A 25,455-nucleotide genomic window follows, 5' to 3' on the forward strand; every position below is an offset into this window, starting at 1 on the left:
AAAGGCGGCTGTGAGATAAAAAAAATAAAAAATCAATGAGGAAATTAACTTAAAACTTTTAAAATAACCCTGGACTAAATTTGACACAAGGAACAAATCTCCCCCCATGTTGGAAACAAGATCTTCTCCCGTCATTTCATAGACAATCAGCATCTAGTGACCATGTTTGGTTTGAGCACATTATCTCGGTGTTAAGCTCAGTCTAATGTAAATCTACTTATTTTGATTTTAGTCTACAGTGAATTGAAGCAGTTGCTTTTCTGGCAGCTGTTTTCTTGTACGGACATCAAAGAGTAGACATGATTTGAAGAGTTTAAGGGTCGTTGAACTAAATACTGAAGTGAACAGATCAGTCTTGTCTACATTCCACAAATGTCAACTTAAAAATTTATCATGAAAAAAAAATCCACTATGGGCAACAAGCACTGTGCTTTATGCTTTGCACATCCACAGCAAAACGCTGTCAGCGTACCCCTGTGTCATGCTGGTTAGCAAATACAGCTGATTGATAGTCTAAACAACAGCAGAGTGCAAAACATATGTACAGTCTGGGACACTTACCGACCATTAAAAACTAATGATTGTCTACTACACCTGTTCGTCTAAGGTCACTGACTGTTACTGCGGCTGGTTCCGTTACTTTTTTTTAATCTAACAAAAGCTTCATCTTTTCATATTGAGCCGTGCTTCTAATTAACCAACATCAAATAATAACACTTTGATTATAGGACTGAGAATTGACATGCATCCAAAGTCATAAATCACCTGCTACTGGACACTGGACATGATGAAACATTAATACAGCTGTAATTTTAGAAACTCACAAGGAAACTCGGAAAAAATGGGCAGATTCATTTTGTTTCTTTTCTTTTAAAACCTGCCCTTGCTGTTGTTGGGATCACCTAAAAGTCAGTACAGTTGGCAATATCATACCAACCAATGATACCAGGATGCCTACCATTTACTGATACAGAATTAAATAAAAACAACAAACATAAATGTCATGAAATTGATCCTTATTCAGGTCAAACATTCCTAGGCTTAGGCACAGAGTGGGCTTACATTTAAGCAACTCAAACCTAGTATTCATTTGTGTTTTTGTTCATGCACATGGTTGATCCCTTAAAAAAATCATCATTTTTGTGACTGTAATATTATCAGCTATGAGCTTCGTGTGTGTTAACCCTCTCTGCTTTTAGTACTTTCTTTCCTCCATGTCTTGAATGGTATGTTTTGCACAATACAGAATTTTGGAAAAACAGGAAAGGAAAAGACATGAAGACAAGCCCTGTAATTCAATCTTTAAGTTCCTTCAAGATTCAAACACTGAAAAACAATGCCATATCCAATTTACAATAAAAAATGTTCTTTAGTGAGGGTGAAATATTAGCTTACATCACTGACAGTAAATCGACCCCAGCCCTCGTGTGGTGAATGAAGGGTTTGCCCTGAGACCGGTCCAGTTTAGCTGTGGAGGCTGTCAAGGATATGAGAGCTACGTGGTTTCACATGTGGATCTGTACGGGGGTCATCTGCAGCCAGCATTTAAAGTTAGATGCTATATCTGCTGGGAGGGTGGAAGACGGTATGAGAGGAGAAAAGGAGGAGGAAGAAATAATGAAAGATTGACCAACAGCGAAGGTGAAAGATAGAGGAAAGAAGGGACAATCAAAGTCTGACCAAGAGTTTATCGTCCAGTCTGAAGTACTCCCAGCTTCCTTGTTCCTCAGCCTGGAAAACTGCATACTGAGATTTGAAAAAGGCCTGAAAGATGCCTGTGTCCATGCTGCAAAAGTGTCGGACAGTCATGCCGAGGTTGCACAAAAAACATTCAGGTGTCATTTCTGAAGGGATTTTGCGTGAAAATGATGATGCAATCTGCCAGAGCTCAGTGCCTGGACGAGTGCCAGCGTATCACCTGTAGCCAGTCCGTTTTTAGCTTGTACTCCAGCTGCTTCCATCAGGAGCTCTCACATTAGCCATTAGCCGTCTGGCCACAATACGAGAAACCCAAAAGGCGGGGTACGCCACCTGTATGCCTTGTATACTGCTGTATTCGAGCAGGCCGGTGCTGGTCCTCTCAGTATAAGCTGCTGAACTTCTTGTTTATTCAGTCCGCTGTTCCCATTTTTGTCCGCTTGGTTAACGCTCGGTTTCATTCACTGTACAAGCAAATGCACAGCACACTTTTGTGTTTTAGTATGTGCAGAAACAAGCAAGTCACACCACTGCTGAAAGGCACATAAAGGTCATGGTACAAATGTCAGTGTTTCCTTCACATCCTGCCTGAAACAGTCCATTGACTGGCTTGTTGACACAGGGACTTTTTGTCAGACTGTATTGCAAATCATTTCTGAGGACACAGGGTGAACTTGCTACTTTTTCACCTTTACATTTTTTTCCTTAATAAAAAGTTCTATTGAATATATATCTTTGTATTTCATTCATTCATTCAGGACTTATGTACCGTATTTACACAGAGGTTAAAATAATAACACAACATTTTCAAACCATGGTAGTAAGTACACTTGCTTTAAACAATAAGACATTAAAAAGTCAGACAGCTGTGTATATACGTGTGGAGCTGTGGCAGTGTTTTTAGCACACCCAGATGTGCGTACAGGTCAGTTTCTATAATAGAATTGTTAGACCGGGTCCCTGAATGAGAAGCTAAACTTCTCAAACTTGGGCCCCGATGGAAAAAGAGTGCGAATATCCTCCATCTATCTACAGGTCTGCGGTGATGACTGAGTCGTACATCAGTACGTCAGAATCGGCAGCGAGCAGCGCTGTTTGTGATGCGTGGTCCAGTTGTCCCATCCCCTTCTGGCAAACTTGTCCGTAGAGCTGAGCCGGTCCTCCCCCACTCCCCGGCATGATGCAGTGGGAAAGCAGCGGCGTGTTGGCGTCATGGTTGGAGCCCGTGGTGGAGGGCACACCACTGACGTGACCCGTGCTGGTGGAGCCGCTGGCGCTGCTGGGTGAGCGGCTTTTGGGAGGGGGCAGGTGGTGCTGGATGACCCTGGTCGGTGGGACAGGAGCAGAGAAGTGGGCTGGAAAAGCTGCGTATCCTGGTGGAATGGGGTATCCATTGACGGGGATATAGCGCTGGTGGCTTTGGGGCACAGCCATGGGTGTCCAAGCTGTAATTGGACCCATCTGGCCTGGTGAGGGAATAGCCTGGGCTGGATAGAGGTATCCCGCAGCTGCAGCAGCGGCAGCAGCGTAGCGCGGGTTGCTGAGGTTGCTTACAGGGCTGGCGCTGAGCGAGGTGGTCAGTGTGGTGGCGTTACCGCCGCCTCCAGAGGGCGTGCTGGAGCTGGCGTGGGATGACATCCCCTCCCAGGCTCGCAGGCGGGCGTGGATGTCCTTGAAGCGCGGGCGACGTGCTGGTCCCTCCTGCCAGCATTCAGTCATTAAACCATAAAACCTGAGAGACAGAGTTAGTTAGTTATCAGGCAATTGTTAGAATTCCTTTAAAAGCCAGGTTTGATTTAATATACAAATGTTATCACCTAAAACTGACAATACAGACATCCCCACAATGTTTTTCACATTTTTACACCTATAGTGAATGTACCTAGTTAGGTGATATATTCAATACCAATCTTCAAAGACCAAAACAAATGCCATTTGTAGCTTAAACGTTCGAAACTGTAGAAAATGAGGATATAAATTGTAGAGGTTCTGGTGGACATGTTGCATAATGTAATTGTGACTCGAATAGGTTAAGTTTTTCTTTTCTAATTAATAAGTAGAAAAACAAGCAGCGATGGCTTTTAAACACTTGCCACATTTGTTGTCTAAATCTCAGAAGAAGGTGAAGATACAATGACGTATGTGGGCTGCGTTAACACAAGGGGAGGATCCAAATAAGGTACACCATGTATGTACAGGATTACCTTCCCCTAATTTCCTTCACAGCAACATTAGCCTGGACATACCTTGGCGGACAGTCCTCAGGGCAGGGCAGCAGCTGCCTCTTTCTCACCATCTCCATCACTTCCTGATTGGAGAAGCCGTAATAGGGCTGCAGTCCGTAGCTGAAGATCTCCCACAGAACAACTCCGAATGACCAGATGTCCGAGTCTGTGGTGAACTTGCCGTACGTGATGGCCTCGGGGGGCATCCAGCGGATGGGCAGCAGAGTTTTGGGCTGGATGCAGAAGTAGTCTGAGGAGTAGATCTCTCTGGAGAGACCCAGATCGGAGATCTTGACGTGGAGCTGTTCGCCCACTAGAATGTTCCGAGCTGCAAGGTCTTTATGGACGTAAAAGTGGCTGGCCAAGTACTCCATCCCAGCAGTCACCTGGGTTTGATTAGTCAGAAAGAAAATCATTTAAGAAGTATGCAGAAGTGAACTATGTCTGGTACACAGTGAGGTGGAAGGATTAACAGGAAAGCAAAGGGACGTGACTAAACTGTGAAGTTGAGGAATCCATCAATCTGATCACTTTGATTTAACTTCTTTTATATCCCACCTGTACGGCCATATGCAGGAAGTCTCCGTGATCCAGGCTGGATTTCACAGTGCCATCCTCATCACTGCTGCAGCCAACGTCAGAGTGTGGCGAGCGCATGATGAGGAACTCGTGTAGGTCGCCTTGGGGCAAAAACTCAAACAGCATACAGACAGGCTGCTCCTGGGTCACCACACCCAGTAGGCACACCACGTTTGGGTGCTGCAGCTCTGTCAGCACTGCGGCCTCCTGTGATGGAAACCAAAAAGTGAGCAGTGACCAAGAAGGAAACATAAAGATAGCAGCTTCATTCAAATAAAAACCCATTGAGGAAATACTTTTTATAAGATAATTGCACCCTGAAACATTCGAGTGAAATACTGTGGCCTTGAAGAGTAGCTGAAGTTTGTTGGAGCTGAGTGTTTCAAACTGAAAACACTGATTTTTGGTGTATCACTTTGAAGGCTGGCATTTCAGGTCAGCCAACTCTGTGCATGGAAAGGGAGGATTATGTTTTTACAAGTCGTCTGTTTCAATCCTCCTTAACATCTAAATTTATCTGGACAGTCTGACAGTGGTTACAGTTTATTTTTGGAACTATTTCAAGTGAAATAATCAGCTGTACAGTGATTTTTAGCCATATACAGTCTGCCATCGCCCACCACGTTCACCTTCTGCACAAATATAACAAGTCATGCCTCAAATCTTGTGGGAAGAGAGATGTTTCCACTGGGAAATATAGTCCCTTGTAGTTTAAGACAGAATATTTGAGTACCACATTTCATTTCAGCAATCCACACCCTTGCCAGTTAGAAGCATGTCTCTAAAATAACTTTTTAAACATTTCTGCGTAAATATTTAACTTGTGCAAAGTTGGAGGAAGTAAACTTAAAGCTCTGGAAGCAGAAATCCATTCTGTACCTGCTGCAAGTCGCCCCAATGCTGGGCACTGGAGATATCCTTCAGGGTCTTTATGGCCACGAGCTGTGCCTGGTCCATGCCAGGCAGATACAGGTGACCTTTGTAGATCTTCCCTAAAGGGCACTCTCCAAGCTCCTCCATGAAACGCACGGCTGACAGGGGAAGTTCTTTGGCCTTACTCTGTAAAGAGAACAAGAGGAGGAGAGAAAAAAGGAAGGAATGAGATCAGTGAGTAGAGAGATGTGACAGAAAAATGATATCATTATTTCCTTTGTTGGGCCAGTACTCTTTCTTCACCATTATCCTTGTGTGGAAAAGTGAAATGTTGACATGAAGTTTACATTGGTGCTTCTAATTCGATGCAGGCGGCCTGCCTAATACAACAGAAAATGTGTTCTTGAGTTGTAAAAAAAAAATGTAAGTATAGCCCAGAGAGTTGATAATTGTTATAATCAGACTCAATCCATTACATCAGCTCTTAATGACTCCCTTTAAGCCTTTGGAGAGCGATGTGGGAAAATTGTGAAATCTGGCAACACGTCCACAGCTTGAAAATGTCATTTAACTGACAGGTTAGCAGCTTTTAGTAAGACGAAGAAATTCCTTCTCTTGCCAGTAAAACTATATGAATCAGCTGCAGAAATAACAGAAAAAGCCATAGCTTGCTTTGGGAAGGGGGACATTTCCTTTTTTAGTCTTTTATTCATACTGAGGAGGATATAGACTGGAGGTTTGTTTGTACAGCTAAATCCAACAGGACTGAGCTGTGGGGTTATGACAGGGTCACACAGTTTTTATAATGCAGTTGGATTTGATCCAACCTACTTCTTAATCAAAGACAAACTTAACACCCCGATTTAGCTTGAATACATCAAATTAACAAATTCAGAAAATGCATTCAAAACACAGACATCTGATTTCTGTGTTTATGTATCTAATAATAAATGACATTACAGACTGGGACCTGGTTCAGATAATGGATGTAATAAAGTCACTTAATGATTTTAATTTACAATTCTTTAAAAGTGGATTTTTGGAGAGAGTAATATCGTTTACCGTCAGATCAGTGCCAGACACACTAGAATAGACAAAACAACAAAGACACAATTAAGTTGAACTACTGCAATGATTCAAAACCACACTAAATATTCTAAATAATAAATCAAGCAGCAAAGCCAGAGAAAACACTATCAACAAATTAGTGGGAAATTCTCTACCTGTGTGAGTGTGTGTGTTATTTGTCTCATTTCCTCTGGTTGTTTATCCTTCATGACTTCAGCTAAACTCTCATATCCTTGAGCTGTCCAGGTGATCTTAGAACGAGAGTGGGTGGGGATTTTTTTTTTATGTGTGTGTTTGTGTGTATGAAAGATTTATAGAGAGAGCTCCAGTAGGTGTGTGTGTAACTGTACTTGAAGATAAAAGGTGAGGAGAGGTTGGCAGAGATTTTCAGATTCCAGGAACTCTGAGATGAATAATGAAATTCCTCACGGGCCTGTATGATCTCTGAGGGGGGCAAAGTGTGTGTATGTGTGTGTGTGTCTATATAAGACCAGTGTGGAGGCCTGCTGATGTTATGAGAGACACAGATGTTTTTAGTTATGGGTTTGTTTCACCCCTTCTTTTCTCCTCACACCCAAACCCTTAGATCCTCCTCATACCACAGCAGGTTTGTGCATGTGTGTGTGTGTGTGTGTTTATGCGTGTCTAAATGGATTGTCACAGGCAATGGCCTCTCTGTGACCCTGCAGCAAAACCCTGCTTGGTAGCAGCCTAACCTGAGCCCAAGACAAAGTTGTAGATAAGAGGGATTGGGAACAGAGTAATAATACACATATATTACTGTACAATTTTTAACACACATTTATCCAAATTGTTTTGTGGATTAAGGGTTTTAGCTATCAGAGCACATACATGTACTGGAAACAGAAGTAAGACTTTTACCTTTGTAAAAGCAAACACCATGTAAAATGCATTGTATAATGCCATAACTACGTGACTCTTTGCAGAGGTTGTCATTTAAACGCAGCGAGGAGAGACTCCCTTTTTAGGCCAGTGAAACATTTGTTCCATCACAAAAAACAAAATAAACTACAGATATTAATGGCTTCTGACGCTTCGGTGACATCTTGCGGTTCTTTCTTCAGCTGTTGATGGTAATATTATACACATTACCTTGAGCATCAGCTATGGTTTGAACAAGCAGACACACTGTCTAGATAAACCCACCCACCGCTCCACCACCAAATGTATGTGGAAAAAGATAAACAGACATGATATGACTGAGTGTGCAACCTTGAAAGAAACATGATACAGATCCTAATGTGAGCTATGTGTTGGCTGGCAGAGCAGGGGCTTGGTGATCTACATTACAAAGAGGTTCTGTGAAAGATGGAGGGGAGGGAGAAGGGAGAGAGTGGCAGATGAAAAAGAGGCACCGAGGTAAAGGGATGGAGGGAGAGACAGAAGAAGAGCAACAAAGAGACATGGTTTAAGTGAGAGCAGCAGCGAGAGGAGGAGTGTGAGGGAGAAATGTGCAAAAAGAGACAGCGGGAGAGAAATAAACAGAGAGGAAAAGAGCTTCAGTTCAACATTCCTGGACCTGCTGAGCTCTGATGACAGAGATCTGAGGCTTTGCCTAACACAGGTCATTTCCACAAGCACGCACACACACGCACACACACACTTGAGCCAGTAACCCCAGCATGCTGCAGCGTATCCCAGTTGACACACAGTACCAGTGTTTTGACTCCGTCCTGCTCTTATGACTTATAAAGACAAACAAAGCAAAAGAGCACTGGTCTAAATTCACCATAGAAGAGTCCAAAACGCTGCTATATATGTATATATGTGTGACTTTAGCAGTACTGGTGAAGTGCAGGGAGATGGGTAAGATTATACCAGGAAGACTAAAGTTTATACTTCTGTAATGCTCAGCAAAAATGTGGCAGAGAGAAAAGGCAGAGAGTGGGGAGGATAATTGAGGACTATCATGTCAGTGGTATTACGTGCATCATTATGTGAGTGTGGTTTTCCCCCTGACTCACAAAGTGAAAAGACTGAGTGTGTGTCCTAGTCTGTTTATTTTAGCAACCCTCATTAAAAAGTGAGTGAAACATACAGTAACTACAACCACAATGTTAATGTGCAAGATGTTTCTACCTATAACAATAACCCTTGTAATTTATTATTTCTCTGTGAGCTCTTTGTGACTACAGATAACATAAATATACACATAAGAGGCAGTTCAGTACTGCTTGAGAGGCTGTCAGTCCCAGAATATGATTTCCCCATATGGATCCATTCATCATCAAAACTCCAAACAATGAGTTACCCGTCATATCTCCTCATGCTATTTTGACATTTGTTCATGGAATATGGGAGTGTGTACTTGTCATTTTATTCTAATTTCTTCCTTGTGTTGTGTAAACATGGACAGAGAGCTCAGTCAACATAAAAAAAAAACGGAAAATAATGGACCACCCCTACGTCTAAGTCTCAGTGAAGTAGAGTCATGTACTGTGCTGCTTTACCTTTGGCTTGTATGCAGTTGTGAGCATGGACATCTCCACGTTTTGCCCTCGGACTGGTTTGGGCTGGCGAGGAGCAGGAGGCCTGGAGGACTTCTGGTTGTTGCGGCACACACAAATAAAGAAAAAGAGCAAAGCAATGGCTAATGGGATTGCCACACTGGGAACCAGGATGTACAAGATCTCCAAGTTGCTGCCGCCAGACTTGTCTTTATGGTCTGTAGGGATGGATGTAGAGAGAGAAATGGCATCAGACAGATAAAGAGGCATAGCGGAGCTATTCATTGTTTAGTCAACTGACGGAAAATTAAGCTTGAACAGTTTAGGTAACGGATTAATTTTTTCAGTTCAATATCTTTGGGTTTTAGAAGGCTGATACAAGGGTTAGGGATGAGAAATATCTTGACATCACATGGGGCGCTGGGAAATGTGGTTATTTTTGCAATTTTCTAGTATTTTATGGACCAAACAATTGACAACATATCTTAAAGAACTCATAGTACCGTACTACCCCAGTAGAGTACTGCGCTCCCAGAATGCAGGCCTACTGGTGGCTCAGGTCTTGGACCAGCCCCTAGTTATGCTGCTATTGGGTCTCTCTCTCTAATTAAAGAGTTTGGTCTAGACCTGCTCTTTATGTAAAGCGTCTTGAGATAACGCTGTTATGAAATGGTGCTCTATAAATAAAGATTGTTTGATTGATTGATTGACAACAATTAACCATAAAAATAATCATTACTTACAACCCGATATAACATACAGATCACAATTTTGTCATACTGCTGCATTTTTACAACATCTTTTATTACTTCAATGATCCAGTAAGACTAATTAAAAAAAAGAAGGAATTATGGTTGAAAATAGAAAGCTAGAAGAATAAAGAATAGCTGAAATAAAAGTCTCATGCATTTCATTGCCAAATACTATGAAATTACACTTTGGAAATTAAGAAAAATAGTACAATATTTTGCTAAATGAGTCATTTGGACAGTGGATCAGGAGATTATATATATAAAAAAAATAGAATTAACTTAGAATTAAGCTTTATTATATGAATAAGAAATGTGTTACTGCATCAAATCAAATGTCAGCAAATGTGCTACAAAGACAATTACACACTGTGAATCTCATTAACGTAGCCTTATATAACATATTCTAGTGTACTACCGCAGATGGCTATGTCACAGAGCTCCATGCGGACGCCCTCATCCAGCGTGAAGCACCAGGGGGCCTCGTGTTTGTTTCCAGGGTTGCGACAGTACGAGTGTCCCCCGTTCAGCTCTGGGTAGCGAATGGCCAGGTAGGTGTGGCTATGAGGATACTGGGAGTTCCACGGCTGACACTGACGCCCCGACTTGGTCATACTGACCGTCCCTCTGTAGTCTGCCCCGCTGCTGTTATAACATTTGTGATCTGGGGGAGAAGAAGAAGGTGTGGTTGTGCATTAGGTTATTGTGTGAGCAGTCAGTATCACTACTTTCTACTATGTTTGTCTTGTGGATGGCTGGTAGGTGACAGGACTTTCCATGGAACTCAGAGGTCTGTGTCCTCATGTGCCGCAGCACTGGGCTGCTGGTCCCGCTTTCCTCTTTTCAGCCGCCACAAGCAACAAAAAATGAACGAGAATTTTTTCGACAACATTTGGGCTGGCCGCTCACAGGGGGCCACGCACAGGGACCATGTCCTGGACACCAATAATAAGATGATTGCTAGTTATCCTCCCTACAATTAGTTTGCGTGAATGTGAGTGAGTTTTTGTTCTTAGCCCGTTTTTACTACAAAACACTTTACAATGCAACAAACCATTTTCTGTTGAGTAGAACTTGTTTGTTTTTTTTATTGTTTGTTAAATTTTCTATCTTCCAGATAACAAGAGATTTTTATTCTTATTATTATTATCAAAATCAACTAAAACTTGTTTGATGGCTTTCAAAAATCTTTACAAACCACTTTGCTAGGACATTGAACATTGAATGTTGTGAGAAGGACACTATGTCTTTTTGCATTCCAATGTTTGCAGCCAACTCTGATGTCTGGAAATATAAATGAAGTGCTGCATTTAAAAAGCTTTATGAGGAACTGAAGACCAGAGTTGAATTTCTTATTTTGGTTTTCGTAAGTTTGACTAGAGGAGCAAAGATGAGCTGATGAATCGATTAGTCAATACGAATACATTATTTGTCAACTATTTCAATAATACATTTTTTCAGGCATTTTTTTTCAATTTTCAGGCAAAACCTGGTTCAGGAAATCACACATTCAGCAGGTGAACACATCTTACTCTTGTTAATGGGCTCGGCCATGGGGATGCCGATCCTCAGACAGTTGGCAGCCTCGGGGCTGTCAGAGGCAGCCAGGTCCTCACAGTTTGGCAGCTTCAGTCTCTTCAGGATGATGGGGTTCGAGCGGGCGATCATGTACTCTGTTTTACACAAGTCGTTCTCCAGGATCTCACACTCGTCCTTACACAGGTCCCGCGGTTTGTCGGTTCCAGAGCTGCGGTCGCATGTCGGGAAGGCAAAGTGGCAAAGAGAGGGGATGGCGAACTGGGAGCAGCGATCGGACAAATGGTTGGATGTCCCAATCATGGTGAAGGCGGCTGGAAAGAGAAGAGACAAAAGTAATATATTAATTTCATCAATTTCTTTTAAGCAACACAGTTTGGTATTATAATTCATTTACAAATTCAGCATGTCTATTATGGTTCATGTTGTTGTTGTTGTTTATGTAATAAGAGAACAAATAAAAAAATTCTTGATCTTTTTCTACACTAACCAAAAGACATAAAAAAGATAGGATGCGTTTAAAAGCCTTTGCTCACATCGCTACTAACTTTTGAGCATCTGAACACATGAAGGATCAAAGAGGGAGACTGACAATGAAAGCTGCAGCAGTAAATGCATGATTCATAGTCATACTGTACGGTTATTGCAAGCATCTGCTTTTCTGTGGTTAGGATTATCAGGAAAGCAGCTCTGTGTGGGGTGGAGGGGAAAACAAGCGATTATAAAGTGAATAAGTTAAGCTGGCAGTTATCCAAACCCTCCTACAGCACATGTAACATTAATAAAATGATACTGAACATCAGTGAAAGTGAAATTAAATTCAAGATGGTGAATAGCTACTGAATGTGGACATTCTGGGAATTAAAATGTATGATTTACAGTCTTACTGTAGGCTTATTACAGCCCTGTGGCACCATAAATCTTAATTATCACGTCCTTGATGTTTCAGATTAGAGTCTGAGTTCGTGGCCTCTTTGTCCCTGAGCTGCTCAGGGGAGAAACTGACGGATGTAATCAATAATATACACATTAACCCGACCTCTGAGGACATGTGCGCACTAACACACTATACAAAAACACAGAAGCAGGGACACAGACATGTTTAACAGTACGAAACAGTATGTGGGCCATTTGTGCTCCGTACAGAAAGCTGACCCTGGTGAACTTCCTTTGAACTCCATAAATGACAATCTGTTTTCTTCCTACTGCATATTAGTTAAGGTTTACCTTCTAAACAGTCCACATTCACAGATGGTTTTCATTGATTTGGTGTATGCGGAGAGGGCAGCTTTACAAAGGTGCTCTATCAGCCCTGGCGAATGAGGACATATGCGAGCAGAGTTTGGCCGGTCAAGGCAAGAATTGCTAAATGATGGTTGAACTAGTGAACTCGCTGGATATAAGCAGGCCATCAGATGTTCCTTGTCAGACTGAAAACACTTCAAAGGAAACAACTAGCTTGGCCTCAAGACTTAACTGATTTGGCAACATTCAAAGTAGATGCATATATTTGCAAATTAATGTATAAAACTAAAGCAAATATCGATAAATTGTGTCTGAGCCATCATCAAAAATCGAATTTAAATAGAATATGTCCAGATGAAAGACAATTCTTAGGCTTAGATTAGATAATGCTTTCATGGTTTTGTGCATTTTCAAATTTCTGCAAAAGAAAATCTATATTTTGAATGAATGCCATCTACTGCACAAGTAGTCGTACATTTAGACCTTTCCCGAGATTCATTTTTTTGCAGTAAGCTTAAATACAATATACACCTCATCTGTTTCTCACCTGTGATCTGGGTCTCGATCTCGCCCTGCATCTGCAATGAGTCGACGAAGATGCTGCGATTACCGATGAAGCGGGCGCAGGCTATACCTCTGTACGGCTGGCAGAATCCCTCGTCATCAATATCCTCCCTGAGACATACAGAAAGAAAGAAGAGCTTTTTACAGATATTCCAACAATATTAACACACACACTATATGTCTGCAATGTTTGTACAACTGGAAGAGCCAGGTGACTTCTGCAGACCGAGTTCCAGATGCCTGGACGTGCTGCAATACATAGAAATACCACTAGAGGTCAGTCTATGTTTGAATATTGGATAAAACCAACTAGTTGCACTTCAATAGAAGGAGAGGGCTATTTCGTGTTGATGGCCCTCAACCATAAAGGGTCTCTCTGTGCTTGGCTGAAGATAAATCACATTCAAGTCAAAGGCAGGGATCTGAAACACACACACACACACACACACACACACACACACACACACACACACACACACACACACACACACACACACACACACACACACACACACACACACACACACAAACACACACACACACACACACACACACACACACACACACACACACTTCACAGATGTAAACCGCATTAGGAATTAAAGTTTGGCTGTTTGACTTTATTCCTGGTTATGGCAGAGAGAAGTGATCATGAGCCATAATCTGAAACATATGAAGAGAGAGAGATTGATGATCATGTTTTCACAACTTTTACTTCCTTTGGCGGCTCTGGATTTTTTTCTCCCCATCCTATATTTTACGTTGCCATTCTATGTTCTTGCTCTTCTTGTTTAAACCATTTATCTCCTTCCCTCGTTCTTGTTCAGCTCCCACGTCTCACCTCTCTCATACACACTCACTTAAATGTGCATGCGCACACACGCACACACACACACACACACACACAAACCACACGCTGACTTGCAAGCTATTTGCTCAGTGTGAGATCACTGTGTCATGTGCTTTAAATTGTGCCATATGGGGACTTTAAAACCAGGCATAACCACAATATATAGGCGAGTGCATGATGGCACTGCGCATGCGCACACACACACACACACACACACACACACACATAAAGCCAAGCACAAAAGAGCCATACTGTAGCTATTGGCTAGTGAAAGTACATCCTCATGCTGCAGACACTGCTAAAGTAATGGCAAACAGAAGTACTATATTTGAAACTGACCAGACAGTGACATTTTGGAAAATACTAAATAGTGATATCAATAACACTCACTACAGATTAACCTTGGATTTATTATAAATACCACTGCTGTAATTTACAACTTTGCTTCAAGTTAATAGAACAATATTTTACTTACTTAAAACACAAATGTGTTGCTCCCATTTTATGAATACACACTACTGCATTTCACATTGTGTTTAACTGCAAAATAGAGGCTGTTGCGGCTTAACGCTTCATTATCATCCAACCATGTCTGCTGCCTTTGTTGACAAGAATCAGGTAGTTTACAAGGGACGTAACAGTGTGTGGATTACAGTAATTACTTCACAAACTATAAAACTGCACTAAAAGGCTTTAAAGATGCAACTGAGAACAAGGTGACAATAGTGCAGGCACACATACCCAAATGAATGAACATCCACGTGTGCACAAAACACACACACACACACACACACACACACACACACACACACACACACACAGCCCTCTTAATGCCAAGGGTGTGTAAGTTTGGTGTGAGTATGAGGTCATTCGGTTCCCTCTCTCTGAGGAGTGTTAAGTGACTGAAGGGCCAAGGTCAGCTCTCTCCCTGCCCGTCTGCTCAGATCTAAATGGGCTTTCCAGACGTGGACACTCTCTCTCTCTCTTACACACACACACTCATACACACAGACACACACACACACAGAACTATAGAGTAGTGGTCTGCATATTGCCGATTCCATGGAGATACAGTAACATTAAATTTACAGCTTAATACAGGTTTAAGCAGATTCTATCCTTGGAATATGTAATTTCGTACTAAAATGTGGATATCAGTAATAATGAGTTCATGTTGCGGTGTGCCTGCACACAGCTTAGCACCCCTTCATAAAGCCACAAACTCACAAACTGCTACATCTTCAGATATTTATTCTTTGGCAAAGAGCTTCATCCTTTTAGGTGAAAATCATGTCTGGCATTAAAGATGTAAGGGGAGAGTCTTGTAATAAAAAAAGCTGCCACTGTGAAACCCAGTTGAAGGGTTTGATGATTGATTGGGCTGGAACCATTCTGAATGTAATGAACCAGCATATGAAAAGGCAGCTAGAGCATGAGAAAACACACACACACACACAGAATATAAAGTGAGGGCTGGAGTGTGTCCAGGCAGTCGAGAGGTTAGTTTGGTTGTGCGTCACATAGGATGGTGGACACACACATCCACACTAACATCAAGCCACACACAGACAAGTAAATGACAAGGGAGAACAGACGATCCACCACAATGCAGCCAGATCCCGGCTGGCAAATTACAACTCTGGCCAGCCCGAACGGCCTCAACCGAACCAGCTCAGCCCAAATCACAAATCGCCCCTCAGTGCTTTCTATATTTTAATTTCTTTCACTCTTTTCCAAGTCGACTTAAATTCAAAGCCATGTCTGAGAGGCATATTAAAGTGTCTGTATCCTGCCCAGTGCAGCAGAAATGACTTATAACATGTCTGAATAGAGCAAAGAAAGACAAATCTACAATAAACTAATCACTGAGAGACATGTGAGGTTTTCCAAAAACATTTTCTTGAGTTTTGTATTTGTCTCTCTCTGTTTCTCTCTCGCTTTCTCTCCCTCTGTGTATGCGTATGTCTGTGTGTGTGTAAGCTATTCCAGGCAGGGAGAGCCAAGTGTGGTTGCTATTTGTGTAAACAGTGGATGGCTGTTCAGGCCTTTTATTTTACACACCAACGCCACGGGCCCTCTGTGTAATGTTTTATAATAGTTAATTACAAGGAGAGGCCTTTCCCTCCAAGCCCCGATCTATAATCCAGATCTAAACAGAAAGGCGAGCCTCACCACAGAACCTAAACAAGGTATTGGGGACATTGATTCATTGTCCAATTACATTTTTTCCAACCTCATTATTTATTCAAGGAAGCGCTTGCTTAGCAGCCATACTTTTTTTTTTTTTCCAGCACCACCCTGCTTCACATCCATATGGTTACATACATTCACACCTGGGTGGTGTCAATAGAGACAGTTGTGTGTGAGACAGTTTCAGTGATTTGGGGCTTTTTAATACATTTTGATGGGTTGTAACAAGTTTTCTGTGTATTTTCTGAAACTGTACACATATGAAGAGTTACATTGAATTTCTCAGCAAAGACTAAAACATTTTTTTTTACTGTGCAGACACAAACAGAGACACAATCACAAGGACACAAACTGACACATACACACTTCCTTGACCACAGACATGGGGGTTAGGAGTTGAGGACTGTTGACAAATGAAACATTACCAGGAAAGGGAGAGTTTTTATAGCTGAGGAGGTTGAATGTTGAGCCCACAAAAATGGATGAATCATTCACAGTCGATTTAACACTTAATCATCCTCCAAAGGAAGTTCAATTTGCTGCTAAAGGCTGGACTCCTTTAAAACTCGTTCACTCCACCTCTGTTGTTCCCTCACCTTCTTTCCCTCCAACTCTGTCAACATGAAGCTTTCTTCTGTAAAATTGGCTCAGTGAAACAACCAACTGCAGCAAGGAAACACAAAAAAATCAACTAATCCTGGAGATACTTTAAATGCATTCTTTCTTTATTCAACTTCTTTATCTATCTATCTATCTATCTATCTATCTATCTATCTATCTATCTATCAAAATAGCTCAAAATACCTTCAAAAACACCTTAAAAAGTGTGGAACATTACTACTGTAGCATATGCTCCATCTATCCCAGAATAAACAACTTCTCCTGCTTTGGGTTTCATTGTTGGGTCTATACTTTGAATTATGTTTGATCGTGAAAAAAGTCTTTAGGCCTCAGCATGTAAATCTGGGTGTTTCTCATCAGGACACTGTGGACCAGGATGATGGGCTTGTGTTGAGTTTTGGGGATAAAGTAATGTGAAACTCAACACTCTTTGTTGGAGGGAATATTGAAAGGATGGGATTTGAGGGTGAGGAAGCAAGGGGCGGATCCTGATGACATTTTAGATTTCAGGGTTTCGTTTCCAGGAGCTGCTGTGGGTGCTGAGTGAAGAGGAGATGAGCTGCTGGCAGCCTATATTCACAGCTGTCATATCCTGATTGGGGATGCCCCTCAACTTGTGGTATACGTGTTTTTGTAAACACACACTTCCCTGCTTTTGTTTTAGGCCAGCAGCCCCTGAATCCCAGAATTTCTTCTTAGCTCCATGCTGATGTTTTGAAAACATACAACAAAAGTATAGTGACTTTTGAAACTAAAATGAGCAGGGAGAGCATTTGGGGTTTTGAGGGCAATAGGGTTGACTATCGGTACTCAACACCTTTATGGTATTGCCTGAAATAACGCAGCACCAGTCCAACGATACCTGCATTGAATCCTTTTTGTTCACATATCTATGTATATTATGTTGCTTGTAGCCAATCACCACAAACATTCATTGATTTAATATGACATGTGATTAGCCGACTACTCCAGCAGCTACGACCCATACAGTCTGTAGTGGGAGTTGGCAGTTCAGGATGCTGAGATGGCACCAAAACATTCATAAGTAGGCCTACACCATCCACCTGTGGTGCCTGGTATAAATACATGCTTAAGGATTATCTCAGCAAAACCTGGGAAAACAATCAACATGATAAAGAACCTCATCAAGCATAGAGAAAAGATACTGAATGAAGAACTCTCTTGGCATCTGTATCACGAAAGGTGTGAACTACAACTAATCTGCACTTAAACTGGTTTGCCAGATCACAATGACGCAGGTCTACTAATTGAGTGTCATACTGTGCAGAAATGAATGATAACGAATTGATGGCTGTGACCACATTTCTTAGAATTTCTCAGAGCTGCATGGTTAAAACCATTGGTACAGTTCTTTAAAGTCTAATCTGTAGTTTTATTTTGCATTTTAAGTTTAGAGCATTTACGTATAAATGTGCAGCCCTTGTTAAATGAAGTAAAATGAGGTGACTGAAGAAATGTCATCCAACACAGATCATACTTGGATTTAAACTAATCTTGGATGTTCATGAACTTAATGACTCACTGACATTCGCCACTTTGGTGCCTTTTCAGAGAGTGTTTGCGAACATGTGTATGTGTATGAGGTGGTGTCCAACAACAAATCAAAGACACTTGTGGGTCTGGAAAGGAACGGAGAGGCAGAGAGGATGAGAGGGAGAAAACAATGGACAGTCCTGTCCTCAAGAGACTGCATTTCCTGCCTGAAAGTAAGTCTGACACAGATGTTAAAAAAGATGAGAAAACAAAATCTGTTCAGCCTGTTTATAATTATGAAAAAAGGTACCAAGGAATTAGTACTCAGCAAAACATAAATATAAGATATTGCCAAAGTCTCACTTCTTTAGTTTTATCTGTGCAATGCTGGTGAAATATACACTGGTATTTTGCCAACAATAACTGTAAGACAATGATTCATGTTTTGGACCCTTTATACTGGTGTATGGACAGAGTAACTCAATTATCATAGGAGAATTGTAGAATGCTTGTGTGGTTGCACTGTTAAATGATTTCTCACTGACAGGGAGCCAAAATGGCCACCAGAGGCTGAGGTTGACTGGGGTCTGTGGCTGCCACTGGCCCGTGACCGCACAGGGAATCAACGGCAAGGGCCACTAGGCTTTGCCTTAGGATACAATGGAGAAAGAACGAGCCCTCCTGGGTCCTCGTGTTACTACTGCTTACTGACTGCAACAATAGAGGCTTCTGTCAGAGAAAAAGACGAGAAGAGAGAAAAAAAGAGAAGAGATTCAGAGCATACTGGAAGAGGAAGGAAGCAAGGAGGAACATTAAAGATGATGTGGAGAGGACATGATAGATTTAAGTTGGTTTTCTTCTCATTTCAAATATTTTAAGAGTCATATGTAATAGACAGGACTGCAGTAGGAATATCTTTTAATTACAAGTCTTGATGGCTTTTTCTTTTATTCTATATTTATAGTTTGACTTCCTCAGTGTAATGCTTATTTGTTCGGGTTGAAAACAACACTGCATTAAAAAAAAATCCACCTTAGTGGGCGTGCTGTTTCAGGTACTGTTGAAAAGACACAAGACTATCTGGAAATCCAGTTACAGTAATTGTATTGTTTGTAAAAGTATTCTTTGGTCTTTGCCCACACAGGCTGGAAGTGACCACGACTGTGGGTGATGCTAAAGAGTTTTAATAACAGGGTTAACACATACACGATGATTCGACATGCAGGAAAGGACCCTACATCAATCCCGTCACTCCTCACAACGCTCCTGTCCCGGTGACATCACTTCCCCGGATGACTGCGGGGTATCAGAGGTCCAGATGGGGGGGAGGGTTTGGGGAATGAGGGTGTCAATCAGCCTGTCAATTAGCAAGATAGGAGGGCAATATGTCTCCTAAAACCTAACATAAACCCAGTGGTGTTTAAACAGACACAAACACACACAAACAAATGGAGTGCAGGGGTTACACAGTAAAATCCATTACTAGAGAGGTAAATTAGAGGAGGAGGCTGGGAAAGTTTTGTTTAACTAATAACTGACCCATTGGGTGCAGAAATACCCGAGCACAAATAACAAAGATAGCAGAAGGTCTAGGGGAAAAAAAATAAGAAAGGGAAAGTAAAAACATGGAATAGAGAAGAGAGAGAAAAGTTAAGTCCAAGAGAAAAACTGGGACATTGAGACATTGAGAGATAATTGAGAAAAAGAGACAGACTGAGGACTGGAAACATTTAGGAGCTCAAGGCATTAAGTTAAACTGCTGTTGAACAATGTAATATGTGTGTGTATGACCCAAGACATCATTACCCCAAAAACATCTTGTATTTTTTTTCCCCGTCACGGTGCTTTTATTTAATCTACACCCAACAGGAAGGACCCCCGACAATGATGATAGATATCTCAACAACTTGTACTGATCAATTCTGTCATGCCCCCAACATGATATGAAAAATAATTAGAGTTTTAGTGCAGAGTGTAGTATTACAAATAGATGATTGTGATCTATTTTTATAAAAAGTTTTCCTCCCTGGGGCAGTATTATAAACTTTGTTCCTGTTTTCCATTTTTGTTTCTGTAAAAATTCCTGTCTTTAGTTTTTTCTTAATAGCATTCCTTGACGTGACTCCAGGCTCCCTTGAAACATCCGTGTGGAAATAGTAATAACAGGAAAAGCAAAGAGAGCACAAAAGAAAGAACAGTGGAAGGGGATAGCCGAGAGCAACGCTACTCCTGTGATTTAGACAACATGTAACCCCCCTACCTCCCCTTCACAAACCCACGCGCACCCCCAAGCACACACTTTCCTGCATGATTTACGACAGCTTATTGCCTAGATCACAGATCCCAATCTGAACACACAAAGGCAGACACTTAAAGAAGACAGGAGGACACATGTTTTGGCTGACTGGCTACTGACTGCGCTTAAGGAACAAGAATACACACGTCTGAACACAAGCGTGGGTTCCTGAGGAAAGTGGAATAATCCTTGATGAGAGCGATTAAGAGTCACTAAGGGCACGTATTGTGGGGAAAAAAAAACACTGTCGCGCTGTGGAACCCATAAATAATCCCTCTTTACACACTCTGCCATCAAAAGTGTGTGTAGGACACAGAAAACATGCAAAAGGGGCTTAGGTCTGGTGAAAGGATATCCAGCTTAATGCATTCACTGTCCAACCATTAAGTAAGAGATTATCATAAAATGCTTTGTATGGGAAATATCAGAAAATATCAGATTTTGATGCCAGTTCCTAAAAATCTAACTTTTCATTCATTGACAGTAACCTTGTTATATTAGAATACGATGCAGCCGCAAGCCAGAAGCAGCTGATGACTACTTAGGATGACTTAACCACTAGCTAGTATTTTTCTTGACTGGAAGACTTCTTTCTCTGCAATATGTATCCCCGCAATTATTGCTTTCTCTGCCTACACATGAAACCCACATCCAACATTCAGATAGTTCAGGCACGTTGTCTGCAGTTTTTGGAGATTGTGGGAAACACAGTTGGTTGAGACTTGTTGAGGTTTTACCTCTTAACCCATACACAGAAGTAAAATACACCCCAGGACAGTTAACAACAAACTGATAAAATAACATAAGACACACACACACACACACAATCTTTTAACTGAAGGTCCTTTTTCAAAACAGTCCAGAGAGAACATGCTTCAGATCTTCCAATAAAAGATAATTTACTGGCTCCTGCACCCTTAAAAACAAAGGGGTCAGAGTTGTCACCCATATTTACAACGTGGCCTACATGCATATGCTTATGCGATATGTGCTCTTCGGTGTGTTCAAATGAACTTTGTGCATAGGGAAGTATCAGAGTGGATATAACTGCTGCAAATTGAGGAAAGAGGAGAAAAACAGAATAGATCACAATGTAAACAATATAAAGCAGTTAAAGATGGACTTTGGACTGTAAAACTCCTCTAACTTTCTTCTAATTTAAATTCTGGGTTTTGTTTTTGTGCAACAAACTTTACTGATTTGGCAGTTTAGTTTGAAGCTTAGTGCTGAAGACTTTCTCCTCTAAAAGGTGGAGGGAAAATTCAAGAAAATCATACTCAAGTATAACATTAAACAGGCGCACACACCAACTCCTTTCTCTCGCCCTTTAGCTCCCTCTGTCATCTGACTACACTGCTGTTACACAGGCTCGCTGACCAGCACAGCCCACCCACATGCTGGCCTTAAGGGACCAATTCTGGGTACACTCGCAATTCATATTTTTGCATATGAAAATGATTTTATCTTTAAAAAAATATACCTGGGAGCCTGAGATTGTTCATACTGAACCTCAGTCTGTCCACACAGTTCACTTTCAGGCCATTGTAAGACTGCTTTGGCTTTACTCCAGAAACTTTATTACATTTGTCAACAGCGGAAATGACAAGCGTTTAAGGTCATGATCCTGTTGACACCAACAACATTGTGAGTACAGTACATGTTATGGCCCACTGAGGCCCCAGGATGCTCCCATACAGATAAACTAAACTGATATGGTTAAGGACAAGCTTGTCTGTTACTGTCGGATTTAAATGGGGGCAAGATCAGGAGTGGCCTGCTGTAAATGTTATATAGGTAAGGTATACAAAAAGGATGGAATGTGATGATGACTTATTCATAAATCTCTCAATCTGTCATAGTTTCAATGATAAAAATCAGGAAATGTTAAGTTTTACCTTTAATAGACTAGCAACTTAATTAATTTTATTTAGTGTGTGTTTGTTTATATGTTAATATCTCTGTTTATCACCTTTTTATCACCTAAACATGCTGTAAAGCAAGACCCTTGATAATGAATCTACCATCAATTACCACATCAGTCCTCATTTGACCAGTTTACTGTCGTCAGAAGTTGATCTTTCTCTGAAGAAGAGAAGGGAATTCAATCTATCGTACTGACTTTCTGCTTTATCACAACTCAAAATGTCCTCTTATCATATGCATGTAATTTGGCAGCTGCCAAGACCAAAAAATACAAAACTGACTGATAAACTGGCTTAAACTGAGAGGGCATCCTTATGCAGCACTCTCTACATCAAACTGCATTGATACTGTTAAGCTCTACAAATTACTAAATATCCCCTGGCTAAGGCTCAAGGGATACAAGTCCCAACTGCAAACAAAAGCCTCTATTTATACCTAGAAATACTCATGGAACACTGTGCCTCCCTCTGTTTCTCTCACACACTCCAACACTGCCACTAAGGGCAAAGAAAGAACACTTTCTGAGCATACTTGTCTGCATGTATGTGTGTTTTTTCTTTGCAGGACTGTGTGTGTGCATGTGTGTTCATGGGAGGTTTAGGGCAAAGTTCAGGGAAACCTCACATACCCCATCTAGGCCTTGTAACCCTAAGGGAGACACACACACACACACACACACACACTTTCTTAAAGCACAGACTTCATCAGACCTGACCTTGACCAGACCTGCCAACAGGATCAGCAACAGACAGACACAGGGGATTCTGGGAAACAGGAAACAGGAAGTGGGTCCTGTCCAAGCTGAGTGTGAAAGCCTTGTTCATAATGAGTTGTGTATGAAAGTGACTGTGTGTGGTACAGACAGCCTCACACCCAATGCTAAAGTCTAACAATGTAAATTACTTTAATGGTAAAAGTCAGTGTAAAAGTCGGAGCACATCATGACAGTCCCCATGAGTGTGTGTTCACATGTGTCTGCCGTTATGTATGTGAAGCCCCTGACCTGGGCAGCATTTAGCAGAGGCATCAGGCTTGTGGGAGGGGGCCGTGGTGGGATCTCTGGTTTCAAACAGTGTTGGTGCCCTGGGACCAGGCCATGTCAAAGGGCCTGTCCCTGATGAGCCATATTAGGGCCCTGATCCCCAATCAATCAGCACTGCGCTAAAAAGAATCCACAACAAGACGGCAATTAAGCCCCACCGAGGGCTTAACTAAACATGTGTGAGAGATAGGGTTTGTAAGAGTAACTGCGTGTGCAGTTCTTTGACTCTGTGTTTTATGCAGAACTGCAAGTGTGCATATGTGTGACTGCGTGTGGGTAGAAGCCCAGACGGAAGGGGGAAAAAAAGCCCCAGTCTACTCAGGACATGCAAAGAAGCAGAAGACAGAGGAGAAGAAAGTCTAAGTAGTCGTATTTTTGTTTTTCCATTATAAAAGTAATAGTGTATACACACATTTAACAATTGAAACCACACCCCAAGTGAATGTAAAAATGTAAAAAAAATAATAATGCTTTGCCATAAAAGTTTAATCCATTTTCCATGTTTGGCAGTTAACAGGACTACTGTACAATTGGGGGATACTGCAACAGCTATTGCCCTCACTCTTGGTTAAACTATGTGTTGAGAAAACCCAACTGGTTCAGAGCCTGTTGTTGGCAGGTCTGAATAGTGTCTCAAGAAGTTCCACAGTGAAGTACATAATTTTTTAACCGAATCCCAAATTGAAATAAGTTTAGCAGAACCCCCTGCATTACTCTGATGTGGAGAGCTGAAGTGGATCAGTATGTGGCAGAGGACTAGTGCATCCAAAAATTGAGTGGGCCTGTCATCCCCTCAGTCTGAATGGGTGCAATGCTTGTGGTGTGGAGAAAATCATCATCAATCCTGGCCAGCATCTGAGAACCACAGCAGTGTTGACACTGGCACTGAGGTGAGGAGAAGTGAAACCAAAATCCAGAGTTTCTCAATACAGAATACACAAGTTCACAGCCTGAGTTAAGACCCTATTGTGACCAAAACAGCACGTACTGTATGCTGGGTGCCTGAGCTTGAGGGGAAACTGGTGTTTAGATGGTGGAACTGAGAGTAAACCTGTATCTCTCTCTGGCTTGAGTGTGTTTGAGCAGGACATTTAACTTTTGTGCCAAATTTCAGTTTCTGCAGCTAGGGATGTGTGTGTTATTTATCAAACAGGCACACCAACACTGTACTGCTGTTAACCATCTATGGTGAAGTGAAGTCAGTGAAGTGCATCTCTTGACTTAACCTAATGCACATGCATTTAGGGGCTAATAAAAAGCTAATAACACTTGAGCACAATATCTGCCAATAACTGATATTTTTCAGACGGGGGGGGGGGAGCAGACAGAAAGTTGTCCCTGTGTGGCCTTTACACCTAAACATGATATTCATTGAGCAGCTTATGCACAATGGCAATCGCACTATATCGATAAGTCATTTAACTTGCTACGACTTGTATTCATGCCCCACATGCAGAAAGGCGTATACATGCCTGATCAGCTTGTTTGTTTGCCCATCAGTCTAAATCTTGAGAGGGATTATGCAACATATAGCCGAGAGCAAAATATCTGTAATAGATATCACTAAATAATTATCTCAGTTAAGAGCTTAATTGCTGCCTAACTAAATGTTTTGACATGCTGTTACTGCCTTTGATTGCTCTCCTGATGTTTGCCAGATAAAACCCCTTGACGGCATCCTTTTATTCTCCCTGCACTCCCAGAACACACCTAGAAGACGGGCACCATTTGTTTAATGACTTGACATCTTAATAAATCAGATACTAATTACACAGCAAATGTAAAGGCAAGCCTTTCAAAACAGCTGCTATAGAAGAGAAAAAAAGAAGATAATGTTTAAAGGTACCAATAAATCTATTATGATTACTGTACACACATATTTTAATACCCAATACCTTTGAGCAAGTCCACGCAAGCTTAAAGATCGACTTAGTGTGACATCTTCAACTCATTACACATTATGGAAACTACTTCCTCAAACTAATTTGTCAATCAACCTGTGCCGCTGTGGGGTAGACACACAAGCTACAGTCT

The 25,455-nt window shown here is 41.5% G+C and overlaps 1 protein-coding gene across 1 annotated transcript in view; it reads right to left on the reverse strand.

The window, feature by feature from the left end:
- Window positions 1-1,158: 1,158 nt before the first annotated feature.
- Window positions 1,159-25,455, reverse strand: part of ror1 (receptor tyrosine kinase-like orphan receptor 1) — a 115,133-nt gene continuing 90,836 nt past the window's right edge. Inside the window, exons 5-12 of the mRNA XM_070832034.1 lie at window positions 12,989-13,116; window positions 11,193-11,510; window positions 10,079-10,324; window positions 8,915-9,129; window positions 5,382-5,561; window positions 4,482-4,709; window positions 3,945-4,309; window positions 1,159-3,430 (exon numbers count right to left, since the gene is read on the reverse strand). Coding sequence (XP_070688135.1) covers window positions 2,728-3,430; window positions 3,945-4,309; window positions 4,482-4,709; window positions 5,382-5,561; window positions 8,915-9,129; window positions 10,079-10,324; window positions 11,193-11,510; window positions 12,989-13,116 — 2,383 coding nt within the window. The 3' untranslated portion in view covers window positions 1,159-2,727. The remainder of the gene's footprint in view (window positions 3,431-3,944; window positions 4,310-4,481; window positions 4,710-5,381; window positions 5,562-8,914; window positions 9,130-10,078; window positions 10,325-11,192; window positions 11,511-12,988; window positions 13,117-25,455) is intronic.

The sequence above is a fragment of the Pempheris klunzingeri genome, chromosome 6 (assembly GCF_042242105.1).
Source record: "Pempheris klunzingeri isolate RE-2024b chromosome 6, fPemKlu1.hap1, whole genome shotgun sequence".
Classification (NCBI taxonomy): Eukaryota; Metazoa; Chordata; class Actinopteri; order Acropomatiformes; family Pempheridae; genus Pempheris; species Pempheris klunzingeri.